Source organism: Elephantulus edwardii, unplaced genomic scaffold (genome assembly GCF_000299155.1).
Source record: "Elephantulus edwardii isolate Elephantulus edwardi_28Jun2011 unplaced genomic scaffold, EleEdw1.0 scaffold00015, whole genome shotgun sequence".
Taxonomy (NCBI): domain Eukaryota; kingdom Metazoa; phylum Chordata; class Mammalia; order Macroscelidea; family Macroscelididae; genus Elephantulus; species Elephantulus edwardii.
Genome location: NW_006399765.1, coordinates 14,302,611 through 14,328,335, shown reverse-complemented (window position 1 = coordinate 14,328,335; position 25,725 = coordinate 14,302,611). Strand labels below are relative to the sequence as shown.

Below are 25,725 nucleotides of genomic sequence, written 5' to 3'. Positions count from 1 at the left end.
TAAACCTAGCACTTACTCTAACATCCTGAGTCTGAGATCTTGTTAGATTTCTCTTATTTGCCATTTTTAAGCTACTAGAGATAACAAGCCCCCCTGAATAAACTGTAAACCTCAGGAATGATGAATTTTAAACATCTAACTAGTTTTAATATCTGTTGTCATCCAGATGTGCTGAAACAGGTTTAAGACTGGCTTTTGTTCAATTCTTGACTTCTCTCTGTACACCAGTATGGAAAATCTTGTCCTGCTTCCCACTATTATTAACTAGTGCGACCAGGGAACCAGGTTAATGGATTCAGAAAACTGGTAGGGAGTGCTTGGGGTATGTCACAGGACACATGCATGTTGTCTAAGCCGTTTGCAGCTGTTTCGGTGGCATGGAGGAGCCCCCTCTTTCTCTGTGTGAAAGAGTGGGAGTGTGTGGTTGCCAGGTCTACAAAGAAACCCCAGAGGAGTAGGCATTTAGAGAAAATGTTCCTGTGTTCAGAGCGCCCACATCTTCCTCGGTGTCTCCTTCCATTTTTCAGGCGAGCAAAGGCAAGTAGAGGTTAGCCCAGCACATAACGAGTGGCCGTGATTTAAGGAATGTGCTTTTTGTGTGTGTGACCAATCTTAACCTTCTTTGCTAGCACAGCATGGCACCATCATTGCATCTTGGCCCACTGTGTGTAGTAGTATCTGAAACTTTACAAGTCTCTCCAGCTGGAGCTTATTGATGACATCCTGAGCTGATGGCAGTGGGTCTGGTGTCATTGCTAGGACTGGTGCCACCAGTGCAGTAACCCATGGCGTCAGCACACATATGTACACACCTGTACACCTGTTGACACGACCGTCTGGTGAACACCATCATCCCCCTGATGGGAGGAGGCAGGCGGAGCACCCCCCAAGCTCCTCCCCTTGCCCATCAACCAAGGTGAAGACCTTCCTTGGCGGGTGCCTTGACCCACCTACCCACCCCATCATTGACATTGGCGGTTGTGGAGGGGGTGGTTTCCTGCATTGAGCAGAAGGATAACACCGACCCTGGCGTATTACTGCTGTTCCTGCCACAAACCCTGGGCCATTTGATGTAACCTCTCTGACAGGAGGTGCCTCTGTCACTGCCGTTAGTGATACCTCACACTGGTTCACAGTTCCAGCCACTTCTGCTGTCAGCATCACTTGACACATTGGGCCAGATAGCAGCTCTTCGTGGTACTGGCATGTTTCGTGACATAGTCAGGATTGAATTCTACAACAGGTTAGCCTCATTCCACAAAGGGACCTGCTCATTTTTAACATGTGGCCCCAGTACAGTTTTTCTGACATTTCCAGCACATAGACTTTCACTGATCTTTTTTCCCCCCTACTTTTGTGTACAACTTCACATAGATTTGCAGTTTTGAAGATGCTTGTACCAATACCTGTGTCAAGCATCGGAACTCTACATTTCCAGAGTTCCACCTCAAAGTGTACTAGAGTGAATTTCAGGGTGTCGGAGTCCTTGTCTGTTGAAGTAGCCAACCCTGTTAATAACAGCTTTGAAGTTGATCATGGAAAGCACTGAGTTGTCCTGTTCTCTCCACTTCCCTGGAACGAGAAAGCCCCTGGCAATCTTTGTCATTCTGCTTCTTAAATATCTTCAGCAAAGCGAGTTTGCCAAGTAAATGATAAAGCATTGATACCAGTTAGGGATGGGATACCAGCAAAGCTGCAGCCCTGCCAAGTCCTGATCTTTTTTTTAAATTTTTTTTATTATTTTTTTGTGTGTACTGTCAAATAGGATCTGACTGGTACAGGAGGAGATTGCCCCACCTTCTCCAGCATAGCATCTGGATGATTTGAACCATGTATCTCCAGGATGGCAGTGCAGCTTCTTGCCACGAGGCCACCAGAGCTCCCTCGAGTCCTGATCTTTGATCACACCCCACCCACACTCAGAAACACCACCACAAAGTGTGTCTCACACTGCAACTGTCCCACTCAAAGTAAGAACTCACTTCCAATGCCCAGTGTTGGCCACCTGATTTTCACGGCTTGTGGGGCTCTCCAGCACTGATATTTTTATCCTTACTGCTTGCTAGTTCAGTTGCAGAAGTATCACATGATTATGACAAATTGAGACAATATAGAAAGCATAAAACAAAATTTAATAAATCTTCTCCTTTCTAATAAAACTGATAAACTCACTGCTTTATGGAGTGGTATTTGTCATTAAACATTTTTATATTGTTCATATTCAAACAAACCTACATATAGCAATTAATTTTTATGTAATAAAACTATATTATGTATTTTCAATATTATATACATCTTGGGGATGTATGTGTATTCATTCACATAGGGTTGGTGTTTTTTACTTTGTTACTAATATTTTTACATAGAGTTTTTAAAAAATTTTTAATAGATTTTTTTATACACATACTTTGTACTTCATGCATGTATAGTGTGTTTTATATAATCTTTAATTTACATTGTATTTTGTTCAGGTGGATTGTGGGGTTTTCCCCCTTAGAGCCATCTTACTAATAACTACATTCCTGAAAGTGGGTAAGCCAGTACTTAATGCCTTTATACCTTAATCACATAGACCTTATCCTTCATTTAAATGGCCATATTTCATTTTCAGTATGTGTGTACTATTTTTATTTCACTACTACCTCGTAGACATTGTTTGTTCATGCTAGTAAACAATGCCATGAACAACCTTTATTGGCTTCTTTGCTTCGATTGGACTATGTGGAATCCTAGAATCGTAGAAGTGAAATTGTCAAAGACAAAGAATGAGCTTTTTTTGAAGTTGTGGTGGCTGTTGCTCAATTGACCCTCATATAAAGTTTACCAATTTGTATTCTTACTTTAGAGATGGAGAGTGGGGGGGAGTGGGGGGGGGAGAGAGAGAGAGACAAAGTGTGTGTATGGGTGTACATCAACTACTCAGAAGGAAGGTTTATAGCCTCAGAAAACCTGCTAAAGGATCAGCTGTTACTCAGATGTCTTGCCAATTTCTGCCAGTCTTTAAGTAGAGAGAGAGGGGGTGGGAAATCTCATAGTTAATGTAATTTTCCCATTTACAAGTCAGGTTGGATGTCTTTTCTAGTTGATAGCTTTTCCACTGTAACTTCTTTTCCCTGTTCATTTCCGTTACCCTTTTTTTCTAATATTTTTATTTCTATGGAGCTAACCATTGTAGTATTAGTTACTTTATGATGCATGTGTTAGTATATTTTTTCACAGTGTATCACTTGTGTTTTAATCCTATGATTTATTTTAATATTCAAAGATTTGTTCCATTTATGTAGCCCTAATCAGGCAATCTTTTCTTTTGAGGTTTGTAGGTTTTAAATCTTACATAGGAAGAACTTTTAAATAAGTTCCAAATAAAAATAAACTTTCAAATATTTTCTCTAATATATTTGTAGTTTTATTTGAATTTGCTGTTAAATCAATTTATAAATTATTGTTTCAATATGTAAATTGTTCTTCTTGTTGTTGATTGCCTTCGAGTCGAGCATAACTCATAGCTACTCTATGAACCGAAGGCCTGAAGCCCCTCTACAACTATTGGCATTTCTCAAAGTTTATAGTTTCTGGAGGCAAGTTGTTTAGGAAGTGGAGGCCACTCCTGCTTCCAAACCTGTCATAGTATGTCATTGTTTTTATGTGCCATTGAGTCACCTGCGATGTATAGCGACCCTATGCACAGCAGCTCCGAATCCTTCCCTAATATTTACTCACATGTCTCTTTCACAACTGGTTAAAAACTAGCACTACTGATCTTTTCTAAAAAGTCCTAGACATTTAAACTCTGTCTAGATTAGAGCTCTCTTGGCCTCATGGGTAGAAGGTTGCCAACTCAAAGATAACATGGTTTGAATGCACCAACTGCTCTGTGAGGGAAGGATGGGCAGTCTCCTCCCAAGCGATTTACAGCCTCTGAAAAGACAGCGGAAGGTCAGCTCTGGGTCAGGTCCAACTCAGCAGCACGTGACAGGAACGACAATCTCAGTCGTCCATCAGCCGCTCTTATACCGACCACACTTTCATTCCAGTCAAATTGGTTTCCGCTCATCACAGTCCTCTGTCAGGTTTCTGAGACGATCGGTCCTAACGGCAGGGTACTGCCTGTCTTTTTCTCAAGGAACCATTGGTGGATTTGGGTTGGTTGTGTTTTTAATCTCAAAGCATTTTTTTAAAAAAAACTGTAGTAACACTTTCCATAGGCCTAATACCACCCCTACCCATTGGTGGATTTGAACCACTAGAGCACCTGGCCTTTGTATCAGCAGCCCTGGTGCCTGCCTACACTCTAGGCCTCCAAAGCTCCCTCTTATGCCAATAGTACTCTGTTTTAATTACGTAAGCTTTAAAACATGTTTTGAAGTCCAGTAAAGCAAGCTGCTTTTCATGAATTTCATTCAAAAAAGTGTAAAATTAGTTTGTTCTTTTTCCTTCTGGAGAAATTTTTTATTCGATTTACCAGATTTAAAAAAAAAAAATCTTGCTGGCACTTTCTTAACTTTAAAAAAAAGTTCAAATATATAAAAAAAGATGAAAGGATTTTAGAATGAACATCCATATGCCCACTACTTGGATTTTACTGTGTATTTTACAATGCCTATTATGTTGTTTGTTGTTTATTGCCGTCATGTCGAACACGACTCATAATGACCCTATGAACAGAAGGCCTGAAGCCTTTCTGTAACTATCGTCATTTCTCCAAGTTCATGCTTATTATACTTGATGACACTTGATTGTGGAAATGAACGCACTCAATTTAGAATTAAAGAAAACTCGCCTTTAGTTACTATTGAGTCTCTTTTTCATTTTTACCTTCAGGAAAATGCTGTCAATTTCTAGGTATTTGTCATTTCTTTTGCTCTTACTGGTGTTTTCCTCTTACTGTAATACAGATTTTACACGTTTCACTAAGATCTATGTGAAGGTCTTTTTCCAGCCTTGGTGATTAATGGGAATGCTCTGCCCACCGACCATTACCTTCTTCAGTTGGTTAAGTGTATAAGTTTCGTGGGTGGCTGACTTACCGTCTCCTCCTCAGCTCTCTCAGCTGTGATAGGATTTTGTCCAGGGAGTTTTCTTTCTAGGTAGTCACCTCATCTGCAGTAATACTGGGCTGTCCTGTTTTGTTGTTTATCCCTCCTACTCCCTGTTTCTGTGTTTCCCTGTCAGAGAGCCCCGCTGCAGTGTCTAATTATGACAGTTGAACCACTTACCTTGTCTCTTATTGAAGTGTATCACTATTAGGTATGATATTTGCTGTGATTTCTTGTGCGTCTGCCCATCTAAGAACATCTCCCTTTTACCTTCATTTTCTAAATCCGCGTAAGGGTGAGAATTTCATCTTATTCAATGCTGTTCTGGTGTCGCTTTTTAGTCTATTGATAAAGTTACTGATATTTGGAGATTTTTCCAATATTGAGATATCCTTACCCTCATGGCACGAATTGTAGCTTTGTGACAAATTGTTGTTATTATGTGCTGTTGAGTCCTGATGTACAACAGCTCTGAACCCTGCTCGAGCCAACTTCATTGTCTCTGACACACCTACCCTCATTACCCGAGTCACTGAGTCAGTCTCTATTATCCAGAGTCTTCCTCTCGTGTGCTGTCCTTCCACCCTCCCAAACCTGATGTCCCTCTCCAAGGACTGATCCTTCCTGACCACATGCCCAAACTATGTCAGACGGAGCTTCAGATTCCTTGCCTCCAAGGAGCAGCCTGGTTTCACCCTCTCCAGGATGAACCTGTTTGTTCTTCTAGCAGTCTGTGGTATATTCCAACTCTTCTTCAGCACCCCAACTCAAAGGCATTAATTCTTCTCTCATCCTTAATCATTGTCTGTCCAGCTTTCTGATGTATAGCAAGTAATTGCAAAGACCATGGCCTGAAGCAGAACTCTTAAATCTCATAGAAAAATGGAACAAAGATCATTTACTACAAATTGGTTAATGATGTATATATCGAGAGATTCTCAGTCTAACTCATTTAAGAACACAAATTAAGATGATAGTAGTCGACTATTTAATGTATTAAAATTTTGTTGTTGTGTGCCTTCAAGTTGAAACCAACTCATAAGTGACCCTCCAGCAGGTTTTCAGAGACTGTTAATTACATGAGAGGCGATTTCCCATCTTTCTTCATTGAAGCAGCTGGTAGATTTGAACTGCTTGCCTGTGTGTTGGCAGCACAACTCCTTACCCACGTGGCCACCAATAAGCAAACACTAAACAAATCCTTACAACAGAACCAGCAGTGCAACATGATAGAGAGAGAGAGTGAAGCTGTTGGTGACTTATTGTTACTTGAGTCCACAATCTACACCTATTAGAGCAGTAGTTAGGAAACTGACAGATGTTTTGCTTTGGGAGATCAAGCTGTCAAAGATTACTTAATAATATCTCAAAACTTAGGAGGGTCTTTACAAAAATAGTTTCTAGGAAACATGAAATAGATTAATTTGAAGTTTGGAGAAATAGAGGGCTTAGTAATAGTCTTTAGCTTTATTTAGTCTCAAAGATACTAGTGCTTGGGCATTTTTGATTGGAGTAAGCACACAAGAAAATGTTAACAGATTTCAGGGGGAGGGGTGGACAGGGAGAAACATGCAACAACAAATGAATGGAAATCCAAAATTTCTGTGAATGTTCATTACAATTAATAAAATAAAATTTAAAAGAAAAATTTCTTTAAAGTGATAAAGGACAAAGATATCAACTTAAAGACTAAGGTGTGTCTGACCCAAGCCATGACATTTTCAGTTGCATCATATGCATGTGAAAACTGGACAATGAATAAAGAAGACAGAAGAGTTAATGCCTCTGAATTGTGGCGGTGCTGTCAAAGAGTGTTGGCTATCCCGTGGACTGCCAAAATAACAAATCTGTCTTGGAGGAAGCACAACCCAGGGTGCTTGTTGCTTAGAAGGAAACTTCCTCTCACATACTTTGAGCATGTCAGGAGGTCCCAGTCCTTTGGAAATGGCAACAGGCTAGGAAGTAGAGGAACACCCTCAGCATGATGGACTAACACGGTGACTACAACAGGCGTGAGCATCGTGGACACTGTGAGGATGACGCAGGATAGGGCAGGGGTTGGATCTGCTGTTCACAGGGTCCCTTTGAGTCATAGTTGACTCAACAGCATCTAACAACAAAAAAATATTCACAGTACTGATAAGGAGAGCACCATTCATCCGTGGGAGAGTGAAAACAGGTAGAATCTATCTGAAGACAGTTTGGAATTTCGCTGCCAGTATTTTAAATGTGTAAGCAATGTTACCAACACCAACAGAGAGAGAGAGCTCTGTTGGCCTAGCAGATAGAAAGTTAGGCTACTAAGCCAAAAGTGGGTGACTTTAATCTGCAGCCCTCAGGTCTGGTTTTAATTGTTTTTGGTCCTTCTAAGTGGTGTAGCCCTTGTCTGTCCATTTGCTGGAGAGGTAACTCGTGGTTGCTGTGATGCTAAACACTGTGACGATGATGGTTACCCATGGTGGACAGTGCTTGGTGGAGCTCACCGACTGAAACAAACTTAGAAGCAGGAGTGGCATCCACTTCCGAAATAGCTTGCCTCTGGAAACTCTATGAACTTGGAGAAGCAATGTTCAAGTCTTTTGTTCATAGGGTCACTATGAGTTGTCTACAACTTGATGGCACTAAACAACAACAACATGCATGTTACCACAGCAGTTTACTTGTTGTTGTTGTTTGTTGTTATGTGCCGTCGAGTTGCCTATGACTCATAGCGACCCTATGTACAACAACCCTAAACCCTGCTCTGCCCTGTGCCTATCGCACTGTCTCAGACACTCCCACCCTGATTACCCCAGTCACTGAATCGATCCACCTCATAGAGGGCCTTCCCCTCCTGCGCTGTCCCTCCACCGTCCCAAGAAATTGTCAAATGGTAAAAAATATGGACAAGAATACCATTGTTGAGCCATTATTTGCTATAACTGGTATACCAGAGAAATGCAAATCCTTTCTAACAGGAGATGGACAAAGTATTATGGGGCATGTGACAGGCAGTGGCAGCGGCTTCAAACACTGTAGTAGATAAAGCTGTAGATGCTGACATGAAAAAAACATCATTAAGGGAACAAGTCTCGGTGACTACCCACTTTTTCTAATTTAGAAGTATAAAGCACTTGATTGTAACTGTTTGCCAGTTATATAGAAGGAAAATATCAATATTGTGCTCTGAGGACTGCTAACTCCACTTCTGTCTACCTAGCCCCAGGAAGTGAGTGGATAGGAGGACATGTGATATGTGCAGATTCCACGTAGAAGAGCAGCATTTGGGCAGATCACCTCTTCTGATGGGCGAGGGGTGGTAGACGTTCACTGAACTATATACTTGGCTACCAAACATTCTACCTGTGAAGTTACGCTATTTGAACCCGCCGGCCCCTCTGAGGGCCTTCTCCTCCCACAAAGATTTACATCCTCGGAAGCAGGGTGGAAGGCGTATGAGTTGGAACCAACTCAGAGGCAATGTTTGGTTGTGTCAAAAACACGTATAAAGTTAGCCACCACCGCTGTACCTGCCCGCTTCTTTTGACTGGTGTGTTCACAGGTGTACTGACAGTGACCGTGAACCTTGGCTAAGGAAACAGCGCTGTTATTCTTGGCAGACGACTCTGCTGAAAGCATGGCAACAGCCTAGGGGACAAAAATGTGTAAAATAGTTTGACTGAATGGAAAGCTGGGCAAAATTTATAATCTTATTTTCTCAGATTTCACTAAATGCTAATATTTTATTTTGACAATGAAAAGAAATGTAAGTCTGTGCACATTTCAGAACCATGAGGGAAAATGACATGGTTAGATCCAGCATATATTTATGTAAATATAATAATTCCTATTCCTTATTACTATCTTCATAAGCATTATGGCAATGCTTACAAAAATTAATTGTGTTATGTTTATTTACTGAGAATTTGAATAGAGGTATTTTGATTTTCTTGAATTGTCATATCCAATTGAAATATAATGATGATTTTATTTTAATATTAGAATTGTTTCCGTCAGCAGCAGCATTATAACCTGATGAAAAGGAAGATATGATGCTTAGGTTGGTAGGAGTGTTAAGGATCAGAGCAATGAACCATGGTGCAGTTATTATAATAGTAATTCTGCAGGTAAAAGAACTTGATCACACTAGCTTTTAAAATACATTTCGAGTTGATTAAAGATTTAAGAGGATGGCTTGACTTTGTTTCGGGCTTTTGGTTTTGCTGTGGTGTGGGTTTTTTTTTTTATTTTGGTTTTTAAGGAACAATAAGAGACACGAGGGAAAATAAAATTTAAAAATAAAAAAGCAAACACGATTTGAGAGCTTGTCCAGCCACAGGCCACACAGCTGGGGCCCGAGGAGCCCCTGAACATTCGGCCTTTGGGTCTTGTTTGTGACAGTGGTCCAGTGGACATCCGTGTGGCCTGCAGCAGTGATGGTAGGACAGGGCAGCAGGCAGCACGGGGAGCGGCCTGGGGCCTGGGGCAGCTGCCACGGTCACAGCAGCACCCTCCGCCCCCAGGTTAACGCTTGGTCCCAGTGCTCTCCGCCCGGGAGGAGCTATGCTATGTGCTGTGTACCTTCGAGTCGGAACTAACACGTAGCTCACCCTCCAGCGGGGTTTCAGAGGCAGGAGATGACCCATCCTCCTCCTGCACTGTCTTGTTACACTCTTAAGGATCTTTATAGTTCAGATGGCTAAGAAGTGCTTGACTGCTAATCGAAAAGTTGCAGGCTCAGACTCAAGCAAGGCTACCCCAGGAGAAAGATCTGCCCGTCCACTTCGGAATAGCACCAGCTTTGGGATAACTTCTATTCTACGCACACAGGTCATCAGGAGTGGGATTGCTTTCCTGTGTGGGAAGGCTGGGAAAATGGGAACTCTGGTTGGCCCAGACATTCACACAAGAATTACCCTTCATCATTTGTTCCCACTCTGGCATGGTCAGAATGAATTTTAAGATCCCCCCCCAAAAGAGGTTTGTTTGGGGTTCCCCCCCCCTCTATTTTGAGTTAAAATTGTGAAGCAAAGATAGACATGAAAGAAGAAAAACCAAAATAAGATTAAGTCCATCAAATGGGGTTAGAATGGCCCAGGACATTCTTGGGGTGCTGCTTTGTGAGAGGATGGGGCTCCCTAACCCCATCCAAGCTGTGGCCCGGCTTCCTGTGAAGAGGCCTGGACGAGCTGGCCAGCAGGCAGTGTGTCTGCGTAGTGATCAAGCACTAATCGCTGTGTTTCTTCCTCAGCAGGTTTGGTAGAGGAGAGCAGCTGTCTGCCGACCCCTGACGGAGCCGCGGTGGACGTGGTGGACTGTTCCCCTGGCCCTCATGGCCGCGCTGGAACCGGCTCCTTGACACCTTTGCTGGAAAGAGCGCTCTCGGCCGGGCACCGGAGCGGCCGTCACCATGGCCAGCAAGAGGAAGTCCACCACGCCCTGCATGATCCCCGTGAAGATGGTGGCATTGCAGGGGCCTGGCGTGGCGGCTCAGCCTGTGGAGGCTCTGCCCGAGGGTCCCCAGCAGGACCCGGCCCCTGAAGCACCAGCCCCCAGCAGCGAGATGGCCCCGGCCTCCAGCGGCACGGAGGGCAGTGCGCTGGCCAACGGGCACCGGAGCGTGCTGGACGGCTACTCGTACTCCTGTAAATACTGTGACTTTCGATCCCAGGACATAGCCCAGTTTGTGGGACACATGAACTCGGAGCACACTGACTTTAACAAAGACCCCATTTTTGTTTGCACGGAGTGCAGTTTTCTGGCAAAAACCCCCGAGGGGCTGTCCCTGCACAATGCCAAGTGTCACATGGGAGAGGCCAGCTTCGTGTGGAATGTGGCCAAGCCAGACAATCATGTCCTGGTGGAGCAGAGCGTCCCCGAGGACACGAGCACTCCTGACCCCCCAGGGGAGCCCCACGCAGAAGGGACTGACGGGCAGGCCGAGATCATCATCACAAAAACCCCAATCATGAAGATCATGAAAGGCCGAGCTGAGGCCAAAAAGGTCCACACGCTCAGGGAGAGCCCGGGTCAGGCCGTGGGCGAGGCCGCCCCTAAGCCCACGGCTGGGGAGGCCGAGGTGAGAGAGGCGGACCATTCCTTCCCCAACGGGGCCGGCCCGGCCAGCCAGGCTTCCTCCAGCTCGGCCAAAGCCCCCCACGCGGCCAGCGAGCCCCTGGTAGGGACCGTCCCGGTGCTGCCGGCCGGCATCGCGCAGTTCCTGTCCCAGCAGCAGCCCCCCCTGCACGGCCAGCACCACGGCCCCCAGCCCCTGCCCACCTCCAAGTCCCTGCCGAAGGTGTTGATCCCTCTGAGCAGTATCCCCACCTATAACGCGGCCATGGACTCCAACAGCTTCCTCAAGAACGCCTTCCACAAGTTCCCCTACCCCACCAAGGCCGAGCTCTGCTACCTGACCGTGGTCACCAAGTACCCCGAAGAGCAGCTCAAGATCTGGTTCACGGCCCAGAGGCTCAAGCAGGGCATCAGCTGGTCCCCTGAGGAGATCGAGGACGCCCGCAAGAAGATGTTCAACACCGTCATCCAGTCGGCCCCGCAGTCCACCATCACCGTGCTGAACACGCCCCTGGTGGCCAGTGCCAGCAACGTCCAGCATCTCATCCAGGCTGCCCTCCCCGGCCACGTGGTGGGCCAGCCCGAGGGCACGGCGGGGGGACTCCTGGTCACGCAGCCCCTGATGGCCAACGGGCTGCAGGCCCCCAGCGCATCTCTTCCCCTGCCAGGCACGTCCCTCTCCAAGCCGCCCCCAGTGACACCTGTCAACACCGTGTGCTCCAACTCGTCCTCCGCCGTCAAAGTGGTGAACGCCGCCCAGTCGCTCCTGACGGCATGTCCCAGCATAACCTCGCAGGCCTTCCTGGACGCCAACATCTACAAGAACAAGAAATCTCACGAGCAGCTGCTGGCCCTGAAGGGCAGCTTCGACCGGAACCAGTTCCCGGGGCAGAGCGAAGTGGAGCACCTGACCAAGGTGACAGGGCTGAGCACCCGCGAGGTGCGCAAGTGGTTCAGTGACCGGCGCTACCACTGCCGCAACCTCAAGGGCCCGCGGCCCATGGCAGCCGGTGAACAGGGCGCCATCCTCGTGGACCCCGTGCCCGAGGGGCCCCCCGGGCCTCCGCCCAAGGCCCCAGAGCTGGTCTGCATCCCCGCAGGGGCCGCGCTGGTGACCCACCCTGCCAGCAAGCGCCAGTCCTGGCACCAGAGCCCTGAGTTCACACCCAGCAAGTACAAGGAGCGCGCCCCGGAGCAGCTGAGGGTCCTGGAGAGCAGCTTTGCGCAGAACCCCCTGCCTGCTGACGATGAGCTGGACCGCCTGAGGGTGGAGACCAAGATGACGCGCCGGGAGATCGACAGCTGGTTCTCAGAGAGGCGGAGACGCGCGCCTGCCGAGGAAACACGCAGGGCCGAGGAGGGCGCAGCCCGGGAGGAGGAGGCCGCCGAGGCCGAGGGCGCTGAGCTGGGCGACCCCAGGGCCCCCGGGGAGAATGGCTCCCTGGAAGGGCCCAGCGGCCACTCCCTGGCCGAGCGCAAAGTCACCCCCATCAAGATCAACCTCAAGAACCTTCGGGTCACAGAGGCCAACGGCAGGAACGAGCTGCCTGGGGTGTGCATGGGGCTGGGCACCAGCCTGGGCACTAGCCTGGGTGCCGCGGAGCCGGACGAGGACGGACCGGGCAAGCTGGCCGAGCAGCCCCTGGGCAAGGCCAGCTCCAAGAAGACCGCCCAGCAGCGGCACCTGCTGCGCCAGCTCTTTGTCCAGACACAGTGGCCTGGCAACCAAGACTACGACGCCATCGTGGCGCGCACGGGCCTGCCGCGCCCCGAGGTGGTGCGCTGGTTCGGGGACAGCAGGTACGCCCTCAAGAACGGCCAGCTCAAGTGGTACGAAGACTACAAGCGGGGCAACTTCCCCCCGGGGCTGCTCGTGGTCGAGCCCAGGACCCGGGAGCTGCTGCAGAACTACTACCTGACGCACAAGACGCTGTCCGAGGAGGACCTGCCCAGCCTCTGCGACCAGACCCAGATGAACGCCCAGCAGCTCAAGCAGTGGTTTGCCGAGAAGATGGGTGAGGAGACAAGGGCCGCGGACCCCGGCCCTGAGGACCAGGGTGCCAACGTGGGTGACTCCACCTCGGTCCCCAAAGGGACGGGGGACATCAGCGTGGAGGTGACCGAGAGCCGTGAGGTGTGGGGGCCCGGCGCCCCTGAAGCCAGCGCAGAGCCTTTTGTCCCCTCCAGCCCGAAGGCTGGACTTCAGCTGGGTAAGGAGTCCGGGGGAGGCACTTCTGTGGGTGAGAGCGGGCTAGGCCGCATGGTGCATTATCTCTGCGCTGCTTCCAAGGCTGCCCCGTGGGAGGACCGGTGGCCTGGTTTCTCAGAGGACAACCGACCCCAGATCGCACTGGTGCACACATGATAGAGGAAGGGAAGAGTCTCTGGCTGGGTCTTCCATCTGTGGGGTGGGGGGGACACTCTGCCCACAGGGGCCTCAGTGTTCTCTGGGGTTGCTTAACAGTTGAAGGGGATCCAAGGAAAGCCCAGCGTCCACACACAGTCAGCCCCGGTCACCAACACCCTGCTGACCCTTTAGAATCACCTAAATTGGCCCTCATTTCGAAGTAGTCGAACCAACCCCTACTCCCAGCAGATTCATCACAACCACCTCCACTTGCCGCATGTGCAATTCTTAAATCATTGAAAAGGCGTCTAGGCTTTTCTTGCTCTAACACAAGGCTAAATAAAATCCATATACCCTTGTTCCAACTTCCCTACGAATTCTGAGCCACGCTTCAACACGGATCTCATTTGTAACCTGGGGTCTGCTGGTCATTTGCATCAGGCAGAGCTGTGACCATGAGTGGGAGTGAGAAATAGAATTCAAACTAGTAAACACGAGGAAAGAAAGCCTTTCATTGCCCTTTGATAGACAAAGAGTATATTTCTTTGGTCCTTAAAATCCGGCATTCTGCATTTCTTCTTCCTGAAGTGGGAGAAATATTTATCATAATGGAAAATAACACCCTTCGACAAATGGGGAGTCAAGCTTGAATTTTGCTCCTCAGTTTCTCTGGATCATGGAATTTTAATAGCTGGAAATGAATTTTGCTTTTTAAGAAATGTGGAAGCCACAGATGACTCATGCCAGCGGAGGCTGATTTTCTGGGCGCTCAGCCCCCTCCCTCTCCTGTTGTTTCTCTCCTCTCTGAGGCCTGTCTTAGGGAAGGAATCTGCAGTTCACAGAGCCTGTGGACAGCCTTTGCGTGCGCCTGTTCTCTGGTCTGTGAACCTTTAGAAGTTGGTCCTGTAGCTGCTGTTTCTGACCTTGGCCTCATTTTCCCTCTGAGTGCTCAGAAACAGAGCAAAGGGTGTGAGTCAGGGACCTCTTCATGGGAAGCAGCTGGTGGCACCAGGGTTTAGGGTTGTTGGAGTCAGTGGGTACCTGAGTACCAACTCCAGCTCTAGGCCTCCGGCCTTCTAATGTCCACCTGTCTGAGGCTTTGGATCTACTAGCAAAACAGCGTGGAGTTCTGGAACCAACTGCATTTAGGGAGCTTTGGTGGCCTACTGGTAAGAAGCTGCACTGCAGTCCCAAAGGCACGAGGTTTGAATCCACTGACTGCTCCATGGGAGAGGGATGGGCAGTCTCCTCTCGTGTGATATACGATATACTGTCTCTGAAAACCTGCGGGAGGGTCGGCTGTGGGTCGGTTCTGACTGGATGATACACACAACAGTGCATTTAGCGTGCAGACCTGTTTTTCTTTTCGGATTTCCCTTGTGTCCTGTACAGGAATAAGCAGCAAAGGAGTTTTGAGGATCTCTCCTTCTCAGCTCTCTGGTGCTAGTTGCTGGGCCTTTGATGCTTGCAGTGGGCAGTTTGAGGGGGTAGATTTAAGAGAGGGAAGACTGGAGGGAGGGAGACCAGTAAAGATGCTGCCGCCACCCTCCAGGTGAACAGTGCTGAGTGAGGTTCTGGACCAGCTGAGATGGGAGAAATGGAAACAGCCTGGCTGAAGGCACAGGGACTATAGACTGCAGACAGACAGCACTCTCTGCTCACCCACCAGCTGTTTGGGCATCCCCCAGACCTTGGGCATCTCCCTTGACTTTCTGAGCCATAATAGCGTGCTCTAAAATAGTGACGCTGCAGAGTGTGGATTTGAGACAGTGTTCTATGAGGTGTACCCAGAATGCCTTGCACCGTTCTTCAAAAGGAAGATCATTCTGGTCCTTCTGAAGAGAAGGGAACTGAAAACGTTCTGTGAGGCTGGTGGTCTTCGTGGACGCAGACCACCTCACCTTGCTTCCCTGGAGTGTCCGTGGGTTTGAATAGGAGGTTGGCATGTGCCTGCCAGCGCTTCACTCGCTGTCCCACTGGGGCTCCCGAGCCCTGTGGAAAGGATGACATTCCTGTTCTCCCGCAGGCAAGGTAAAGCTCACTTGAAGGAAATAGTCTAGAACATGCTTGTGCTATTAGTTCTTCCTCATTTACAGAAGACCCTGCTTCCCAGTGTGCCGGTAACCTTGGAGGGGCGCCCTGGTGTCCATCTGTTGGGCATTTGAAGAAAGTCTATTCTGGTCCTGCACATGAACTGGGGAGGGCTGGGTGGCCTGCACCGTGATGCCCACAGTGGGCGTGAACCCCGCTGGAGCCCAGAGTCCCAGTGAGTGGCCGGGGCATAGACACAGGGACGCTGGCCCTGCAGACATGCTGGCCCCTACAACTCCCGCCGTGTCCTCACGCCTTTCCCGAGCCCCAGTGCCCACATGGAGTCCTGCGTGGCTGGTGTCGTGTCCTGGAGGAAGGCTTCCTGTTGTTGGCCGGCCTTCTGTCCAGCAGGGCATTTCCTCCACAGTCGAGTGGAGTCTTAGCTGCCCGGGCTCCGGGCTTCTTGGGGCTGCATTGACCAGGGGGCCATGCTCACAAGAGCCTTTGAATGAGCACCATGTGTGAGAGTTGAACTCAGGGTGGGCCTGCAGGCCGGGGTCACAAGAGAGAGGTGTCCTCACTGGGGCAGCGTGTGCGTCTGGGGGCCCTGCCATTGTGGCGTCCTCCTTTCTCTTTAGACAGATAGCAGTGAGTGCAGGAGGGTCTGCTCTCCCCGTGGGGCTGACCCCCACCCCTGTTGCTCATAGCTTTCTCAGCCAGCCCGAGGCTCAGAGCTGTGCTCACAGATGGTGAACCTCTGCACGGGTGACTCAGGGCTGCCCACCCCCCAGGGGCTGCCCTACCCCCTACCCCCCGGGGTTCCCCTCCCCCATTGCTCATGGCTTTCTCAGCCAGCCCGAGGCTCAGAGCTGTGCTTCACCAACCTCTGCACAGGTGACTCCGCTTTGGGGCTCAGAAGCTAGAAATGAGGCTGCCGGCAGGACGTGTACCAGCCAAGCCCAGGGGGGTCAGGCTAGAGCAGTGGGCTCTGAGAGCCAGCTCAGGGAGCAGTGGGACGTGGCTCATTGGCCACGACGCTGGAGGCCTGGGCAGCTGGCCTTGGAGGAGAGCTGGGCTCCAGCGGGCGTCGTGGGCCTTGCCAGGTGGTCCTGGATGGCCTGCCAGCTTTGCCAGGTTTTTGTGGCATCCATCCAGAGCCCACGGGCCAGGAGTGACAGGATCCGCCAGCAGGAAAGCACAACACGTGGAGCTAAGTGGTCCCCAAAGTCAATGGCACAACCCTACGTGTCCACAACCAGGCTGCCTCGGGGACTGGGTGAGGAGTGACCAATAAGGTGACAGGTGTGTGTTTTCTCCTCAGAAACAGACTGAATTTGAACCGGTTACTGCGAAGGACTGGGACGCCACCTGCCACCCTGGAGGGCCAAACCTGACTCTGTTGCCTGATGCTGATCCCAGGGCCGGCTGCCAGGCATTGAGAGCCCGTCCAGGAGCCTTGCACCTAGCCCGGAGCCTGTCACCGCTGCAGCAGGCCTGCCACCGCCAAGCAGGAGGAATGAGGAGGCTCTTGTCAGTTCTTCTGCCCACAGAGGACCTTTCCTTTGCCTCCAGTGGGTAGACTAGTTCAGCTTTCCTATCCAGAGACCTGGAACCTTCTTAAGACATACAGTCACCTCTACACATTTAATAAAACGGGATTATAAACACTTCGGTGACATAGAAACTTGCGTTAGCGAACAGTGCATCATTATCTTTGACATCATCTCCGAAAGCGCCTGTGTCTGCTCTCCGAAGACTGCTGGAGCCACACCTTCCCGCACCCCATGCTGGTGCCAGGGCCTTGCACACTCAGAGCACACTGGTGCCAGGCCCTTGCACACACAGAGCACACTGGTGCAGGGTCCTCAGAGCACCATCTCATTGGTGCAGAGCCCTTGCACACTCAGAACGTCCCCCATGCTGGTGCAAGGTTCTTAAAGCGAGCCTCACCTGGAGCACCCAGAGCCTCACCTCGCTTTACGTCCCCCGAGGAATGCTGTGCTTCCCACGAGACCCCTGCGCTGAGCGGTGACCAGCAGCGTTCAATGCCCGGCTTGCCTCACCTGATGGAATCATCGCTGAGGAACCCGCCTCACCATTTATAAATCCAACTAGGGGTTTGATTAGTGCTTGGTGCTTGACCACTCACTGGAGTTGGTTTAGTTAATTCTGCTTTTCTCGTGGCAGTTTGAATCATGGACCATATTCTGTAAGTTACCGGTTGGACTGAAGTTCCCTGTGTAGCTGCTGTTCATGATTCCACGCTCCCCCTGCCCTCCGCCATCTGGACACTTTGAGAGGGAGCAGGCAGCTGAGGAAGGGAGTGGGGAGGGCCTGGAGGCCTGGCCGCTGGGCTTCGCGGCCCTTTCTCCACGCCTGCTTTCATGTCACACAGTTTTTGAGGGAACAGCCGCATCGCCCTGGCCCAGGACATGAAATGAGGGCTGATGGGATCTGGGACTTTGTGCATTTCAGGAGGCGGTGGTCTTCATGGTCCCCACACTGCCCCGGCCTGTGACAAGGGCCCGGTCAGGGTGCTGGCGTCAGGCACATCCCTGCGGGGTGTTTCTTGCACAGGCCATCTGGGTGTCCCTAAGCCTGGAGGCACGAGCTCGCTCTGTGTTCCCTTGAACGCGTGGATCCACGTTTCAGAGGAGAAAATCACGCGAAGGTGCCTTTGAAGCGTGGAAATGTGCGTGCAAACCTGCACAGCCTGTAACCCCACCTCTCCCCACCTTTTAGCAGCAGGTGGCGTGGGGACAGCAGAAGACACATCACCCGGCCCTCCCCTACCCCTCAGAAACCACCAGCTCCACAAAGTGCCAGGTCCCGGGGCCGCAAGGGTGCACCTGGCCTGGGGCCCAGGCTGACTGGCAGTAGTCGGGGACCCCAGAGAGGACGGGCTAAGAGGTCATAGCGGTCCTTCAGGCCAGGATCCCAGGCTAGGCAGGCGGAGGGCGCTTGGGTGCACGCTCAGTCCTCAGGAGCTGGCCGCCTCTGAGAACCAAAAGCTGCAGAGCCGCTGTCCTCGGACCCCCTGCCTGTCCTCCCACTGAGACCGCCTCGTGTTTTGTTTAAAAAGATGACTTGGGAACACCTGGCAAGTTTTGCAACTTTTTTTTTTTTTAATTCTTTCCAGTTTGGGGGTGAGAGCTATTTGGGCCAGAAGCCTGGGGAATCCCCCAGAATCCAAATGACAACTGACTCCCCCCTTCAGAGAACAGACCTGGGGTTTCCCCTGACCTTTGTGTACACGCAGGTTCCTTTATAATCCACATATGCAGTGCGAATACTCCTTCAATCCTTGACTCATGCCACGCACACCCTAGGACCTCGGCTGTAGAGATGCCGGGGAACAGCCTGGGTTGAGGCCCGAGTGGACACAGAGCAAAGCCGGTGTGTCCCACCCGAGACCACCGCCAATGTCATCAGAATCCCCGGCGCCCACCACTGGGTCTGCTGCAGCCAGGTCCCTGCATGCACAGGCTCAAGCTGGTGTCAAGAGAGGATTTTCTTGGTTATTTTATTTGCTTTCATGTTGCATTTACAACCCAAACAGCAAACCAGAAAGAAGAAGAACAAAGCCATGTGGTGAAGTTAATGCAGGACGAAGAGTGCCCCACTTTGGGCTCAGCTGGTCTCTACAGTGGGAAGCTGCTGCCCACCTTGACTGGTGTGTCTCATGTTGGCCCTGCCCAGTGGCCCAGGCCCTCCCACTGACACCGCTGCCAGGTGACTGCGCAGCCGGCCAACTGGCCAGACCCCACTCCTTCCTGCGTTCCTGACTCTGAGTCCACGTCTGGGCCTTCAGTTTGTAGGAACGAGCTGATGAAAGGTGCTGGTGAAGACGTGCCTGGGTCGTCATGTGGTGCTGAATGGGATGGTGCAGGTGCCCAGGGCTCTGGGTGCAAAATCACAAGTGCAGCCACCCAGGTGCTCGGGACCCCCTCACAGGCCGGGAAACATGGTGCAGCCCCAGGCTGTGGCAGAGGGGCTGACGGGATAGCCCTGGAACTGCAGGCCCGGTGGCCAGACCGATCACTGTGGTTTCACACACAGTAAAGGGGGTCAAGTGTATGTGGCTGCCTTTGAGAGAAGCGGGGTGTGTGGGCTGTGGTGGTGGGGCAGGAGAGAGGGGGCCAGTCTGTGGGTTGTGTGTTAGGGGAGCAGAGGGGGTCAGTTTGTGGGCTGTGGTGTTAGGGGTAGATGAAGGGGTCATTCTGTGGACTGTGGTGGTGGAGGAAATGAGGGGGGTCAGTCTGTGGGCTGTGGTGTTGAGGGAGCAGAGGGGACTAATCTGTGGGCTGTTGTGGTGGGCGAGGAGGGGGGTCAGTCTGTGGGCTGTGGTGATGGGGGAGGAGAGGGGGCCAGGCTCTTGATGAAGTCAGTTTTACAACGTGACTCATCTTCCCCTTCTCTGGATGCACTTGAACTCATTGGAGAGTAAAATCTCACTTCAGTGTCTGTTGGAGCCCATGTTGGAGTACATGTTCGATTTCTCATGATTTTCACATGGAGTTGTGGATCCCAAGGAATCCAAACTACCACTCTGGTAAAAGAAGTCTGGCTTTATGGTTGGTATCCATGCTTGGCTGAGTTTAATGACTTTTGATCACTGGAGACCCTAGAGGAACGTTTTGATTTGAGGGGTTCACATTTTCAGGATTGACACAGTGACGGCAGCAGTGGGCTCCAGTATGACAGAGATGACTGACGTGGACGGCACAGGCAAGGACAGGGGTCAGGCTGTTTGTAGAGTTGTGGTGGGTCATACTCGGCGACACCTCACATGTTCAGGAATCTGCCTGGAAACGGAAGGCCCTGATCGGTGTCCTACACACACTTTGGGGGGGCAGCAGTGCGATGTGGGGTGACTGGCAGCCATTTGGGGGATGAGAGCACGATGGCCCGTATGCCCTGCACTCTGGGAGCAGGGAGGGTGTAGATGAGTGTTGGCTGTCCTTACAGGTGCGTCCCCCCCCACAGCCTCACCTCCAGCTGGTCACCAGAGGCTGTCCCCCCAGGTGTCAGCACACTCCAGAGGCCGAAAGATGGCTCTTGTGGTTTTAGTCTGCTCAGTAGCCTGGTGGCAGGTCGTGGGCTACTTTCCTGCCCCCTTGGGGACTGGAGCTTGTCTGCGTTCCTGCCATGGCTGACCAGCAGTGGTCTCCTGAGGGGGCTCAGCTCTCTAGGCGGTCCCCCCCACCTGAACTACCCCTCTCTTGGCCTCCCTAGTCCCCCTTCTCAGGCTAGAGCAGCTCCCTGTTCTAACGTTACAGCCCGAGGCACAGGAGACAGACGACACACAGCCAAAAAGATAAACAGAAGCAAGCCTTGAGGTCAGGCTTCTCCAAAGACCTTCCCCAGCACCCTTTCCTTGTTCAGCATTCACCTGGGGCAGTCAGGAGGTGTGACCCACTTCAGGTAGAAGCTTGTACTTCTGTGGGGTTTTCCCCCATTTTCACATATGCCGGAGAAGAAAACCCTCTAGATGCATGAGGACCTGCACAGCCAGCCAGCTCGGGCCAAAGTGGCAGTCTGCTCAGGTCAGTGGAATGCCAAGCTCATCTCTCCTCCAGACGTGGGGCCTCGGAATCCTCCTGCCCCTTTCCCGGACCTGTGGGGCAGCGTGGTTAGGCAGCACTTGACCTTGGATTTGAAGCGGAAGCAGGAAGTTGTGGACTGATGCCTTCCCCGTCGTCTCCTCCCCAGTAGACTTCAGTATGTTTCCTCTGGCCTGTTAGGATGGGCAGGGATAGGGCTGCGAGATGGCCACACTGGGCTGGGGAGCCCCCAGATTGGCAGAGCAAGGTCCTCACAAGGCTGCCGGGCATGCTGACCAGCCCAGTCCACACTGCCAAAGGGCCATGATTAGAATTTGTGCTGGAATCTCTTTGGACTCTCTCTCTTAGCAGACTGGCAACAACGGAAGGTTTCTTTGTTCACAGACCCAAGAGGAGCCCACCATTCTAGCTGCATCAAGGTCAAGAGCAGGAGAGGGACTCAAATGGGGCTGGCACTATGCAAGCTCTGGTTGCCATAGAAACAAAGGCAGGTGCAGACACCCACCTCAGGGAGTTGGAAACCTGTTTAAAGTTTTGCAGGGCTGCAGGGATTCAGGAGAATGCATGGTCCCCGCCTTGTCACCGGACCTACAGCCTCCCCAGCCCTCAGCCTTGCTGCTCAGGCAAGGACACTGGGCAGGTGTGGAGAGCAAGGAAGGTGGCCCTGTGGCTGCCCAGCGTGTCTCCTGCCCTCCCCTCCAGGCTGGTGGCCAGCCAGGTGCCCGAGGAACCCGAAGGGTCCCTGCCCTAGTGCCTCTTCCTTCAGGAGACAAGTCACGACATTTGGATGTTAATGAATAGCTTTTCTTGGTTAATGCTTTTCAGTTTAACTTTCGGTTCTTTCCACAATAAATGGCTGATTCAGAATTACTCAGTGGACTGGTGTGGAAGGTGACATGTCCAGGGCAGAGCTGCTGACGGGCTACAGAAGTTGGCACGCGTTTGAGCTTCCCCTAGAACTCTGCAGGGTCAAGGGTTAACCGCTCCTGACACCTGCCAATCCTGTCATTTGTGTTGGGAGTCACAGCCATGCATCCCCAGGTTGTCTCGAGTCTGCCGACGTGTGTGTGGCCGGGTCATCCCGAGTGGGGGCCGGCCGTGTGGCACTGCTCCCCCGGGACGCTCCTGTGAGCTGGGTGGGTGCCAGGGGGGACGTGGGTGTCCTCAGGCTGCAGGGCTCCCGCAGGGCTTCTGAGCAGCCGCTTTGTTGAGCTGTGTCAGGAAGGTCAGACTGTGCCATAATTGTGATTTAAAAAAGAAAACACGCCAACCTCCCCCTCCCCCGCCGGCCACTGTCGATTGATTCTCACTGAGCAGCCTTTGTGGAGGTCGGGCGAGTTGCCAGGGGCCTGCAGACTCCTTCCTGGCGAGTCCCAACTCCGGGTCTTCCACCAGCCGCGGCACTCTGGCTTCTGGTGCAGGGACGTTGTCCGGGTGGCAGGGCTGGGAAGGGCTTGGGGCAGCTTGCTCTGGTGTCCTGTCTCTGAGGGCAGCTCAAGCGCTCATTTGGTGCTAGTCAGAGGTAACTGTCTAGGGCAGGCTGAACCGTCAGCCAAACTGTGATCTGTGCAAGAGGGTCCCATCTCCCCCGGGGGCTGGGTGGGGTGGCATCAGGCCTACGGGGGAGCAGAGACCTCCAGGCCCCTGGGCCTGTGGCCATGCGGTGCTGAGGTGGGGAGTGGCCTGGTTCTCCAGGTCCCACAAGGTCCCCTGTGGGGATGCTGCTATTTCGAAGATGCAAATTGCACATTTCCTAAATTTTGTATCTGTGGATTTGGATAAGGGAGGGGAGCAGGGAGAAAGTGCTTGTACAATTTGAAATGCGCCTAAATGGTACTTCAAACCTTTGGTGGTTCCTAAATAAAAACAAATACATTTTGCATCTGCCGCCACTGTGTGTGATACGTGAAAAACGCTAAGAGTGCTTCCTGTCTGTGGACGTACTGTCGGAGACGTAAAAGCTGAACGGGTCTGTGGGCAGCACCTCGTGCCGGAGGCCGAATTCATGCACAGCTTGTCTGATGATGCCACGCCAGGGAAATGGGGACACCAACCACGCTTTCTGTGAAGGTAGCAGCTCATTTGCGGAGGTTGGTGAATGTGTGTGAAGACCCTGGCCCTTCTAGAAGGGTTTACAACTCCAAATGTCCAAAATCCAAAGCACCTGACTGGTGGTGCATGAAGCGGCCGAGGCAGAAGGAAACACCTGTGGGAGGGTCCCGTCCGAGGCAGCCAGTGACACTAGGTGGACGACAGGCTGTCAGGCCTGTACGGGAGCAGACACCAGCGGGTGCCGCAGCGTGTGGTGGTGCGGTGCTGAGGTGGGGAGGGGCCTGGGCCTTCCAGAGAGTCTGACTTAGGTCTGGAGGAATCTGCTTTATGCTCCATCTAAAAGGCCAGGTCCCTGAGGCGCAGTGTGACAACCTGAAGCCCATCAGCTAAGCACCACGTGGATCCAGGCTGGAGTCCCGGGGCGCTTCGCTGGGGTGGCTGCAGGGTGTCAGATCCTCCAACATGGCTAAGTCCCTGGGGGTAGAGAGGAAGGGGGGGGCCCTGGGAGAAGCCCACCCTGAGGCTGTGGCAAGACTGGATCCATTTCACCAAGACGTGAAGGAGCTATGACCTTGTTTTCTTCCCTCAGTTTGGTGACGTAATGTACTCCAGCCGTTCAGTAAGGTTTTCAGAAGGATTACACCATGGTGCAAAACCAAATCCTCACAACTGTACCAATAAACATTTTGAGAAATGGAGGAAAGAGTGATGTTGTCAAGGATTTCCATTTACTTGCATCCACAACCACCACCCCTGGAATCAGCAGTCAAGAAACGTCATCTGTATTGGGCACATCTACTGCCAAGGGCCTCTTCAGTGTGCCGGAGAACAAGGATGTCACTTCAAAGAGTAAGCTGTCCTGACCTCAGCATGGTATTTTTAGCTGCTTCCTATTTACATGAAATCTGGGCAATAAATAAAACCAGTGAATTGATACCTTTGAAAGGGTGTTTGTTGGTTAACAGAACGGAATACCCCACGGGCTTTCAAAACTACTACTCTGTTTTGGAAGAAGTGTTGCCCGAGTGCTCCTTAGAAGCAAGGGTGAGGAGATTTGTTGTTATGTGCCGTCGAGTCGCCTGCGACTCATAGCAACCCTATGTACAACAGCCCTAAACTCTGTCTTGTGCCAATCGCACTGTCTCCGATACACCCGTCCCGATTACCACTGAATCAATCCAGCTCATAGAGGGCCTTCCTCTCCTCCGCTGTCCCTCCACCCTCCCAAGCATGATGTCCCTCTCCAAGGACCGGTCCCTCCTTACAACATGTCCAAACTATGTTAGATGGAGCCTCAGAATCCTTGCCTCCAGGGATCTGCCCGGTTTGACCCTTTCCAGGATGAATCTGTTTGTTTTCCTAGCAGTCCATGGTACCCTCAATACTCTTCTCTATCTAGCACCACAGCTCAAAGGCATCAATTCTCCTCCTATCCTCCTTAGTCACTGCCCAACTCGCTAATGCATAACAAGTTATAGCAAAGACCATGGCCTGTATCAGACACACCTTAGTCTCCAAAGAGACACCGTTGCTCTTCAGTACTTTGGAGAGGTCCCTAACAAAAGACTTTCCCATGACGATACATCTTTGAATTTCCTGCCCAGAGTGTTGACTGTGGAGCCAAGCAAACTAAAGCTGTGAACAATCTCAATCTCTTCACCATCCATCCCGATGCTGCCAATTGGTCCAGTGGTAAGAGTCTTTGTCTTCTTGACATTGAGCCTCAATCCATATTGTAGGCTGCAGTCCTTGGCCCTCTACAGCAAGCGCTTCAGGTCCTCCTCAGTTTCAGCAAGCAGAGTTGTGTCATCCGCATATCGCAAATTGTTGATAGATCTTCCACCAATCTTGACCCCACATTTCTCCTCATAGAGCCCAGCCTCCTGGATAATCTGCTCTGCATACAGATTGAAAAGGTATGGAGACAGGACACATCCCTGGCGTAGGCCTTTCCCAATTCTGATGAGATTTAGTCTCATATATTTTAGGTATGTCCCCATATTCTCCCTGGAGAAGGACATGATGCTTGGAAAAGCAGAGGACCCTTGACTGTGAGGACAACCCTTAGTGAGGTTGGTCATGGACACACAGTGAGTTTCAGCACGGCAAACCGTAGGGACGGCACAGGACAGGGTGGCCTTAAGAACAACAGTGGGTTTTGCATATAACAACTGGTGAGATGTAAGATGCTGGGCTCAACTATAGGCTGTTTCTAGTCCCAGGTCCAGCCTTCAGATTCCACAGGACATGGTCAGGAGGTAGGCTTCTCTGTCCCTCGTAGGCATTTAACCAACAGCAACATCAAACTCACCTCTAGTTGGTCCAGCTAGTTCAGTCAAACTCAGGTTGTAAATAGAATGGCTCCTAGTTCTTTTTCAGAGTGGATGGTGGCTTTGAACTACTAACCTTTCAGTTATCAGCCTAACACTTAACAAAGGATACCTGATGGGGATGTAGGTTAACTGCAAACCAAGCCCCAGTACTGAGTCCAACTCATGGAAACTCTTTGGGCTTTTGAGGCTGTAAGACTTTATGGGATGAAACTGCCTCTTTCTCCCAGAGAGCAACTGGTGGCTTTGATCCAGTAATCTTTTGGCTGGTGGTCAAACACATTAATACACTAGACCACAGGGTTTGCTGC

At 51.0% G+C, this 25,725-nt stretch overlaps 1 protein-coding gene across 1 annotated transcript; it reads left to right on the top strand.

Moving 5' to 3' along the window:
• Positions 1-10,425: 10,425 nt before the first annotated feature.
• Positions 10,426-18,385, top strand: ZHX3 (zinc fingers and homeoboxes 3). The gene is given in 4 exon segments (XM_006881718.1): positions 10,426-13,443; positions 16,935-17,043; positions 17,944-18,139; positions 18,211-18,385. Coding segments are annotated over 4 exon segments (3,498 nt in total).
• Positions 18,386-25,725: the final 7,340 nt, after the last annotated feature.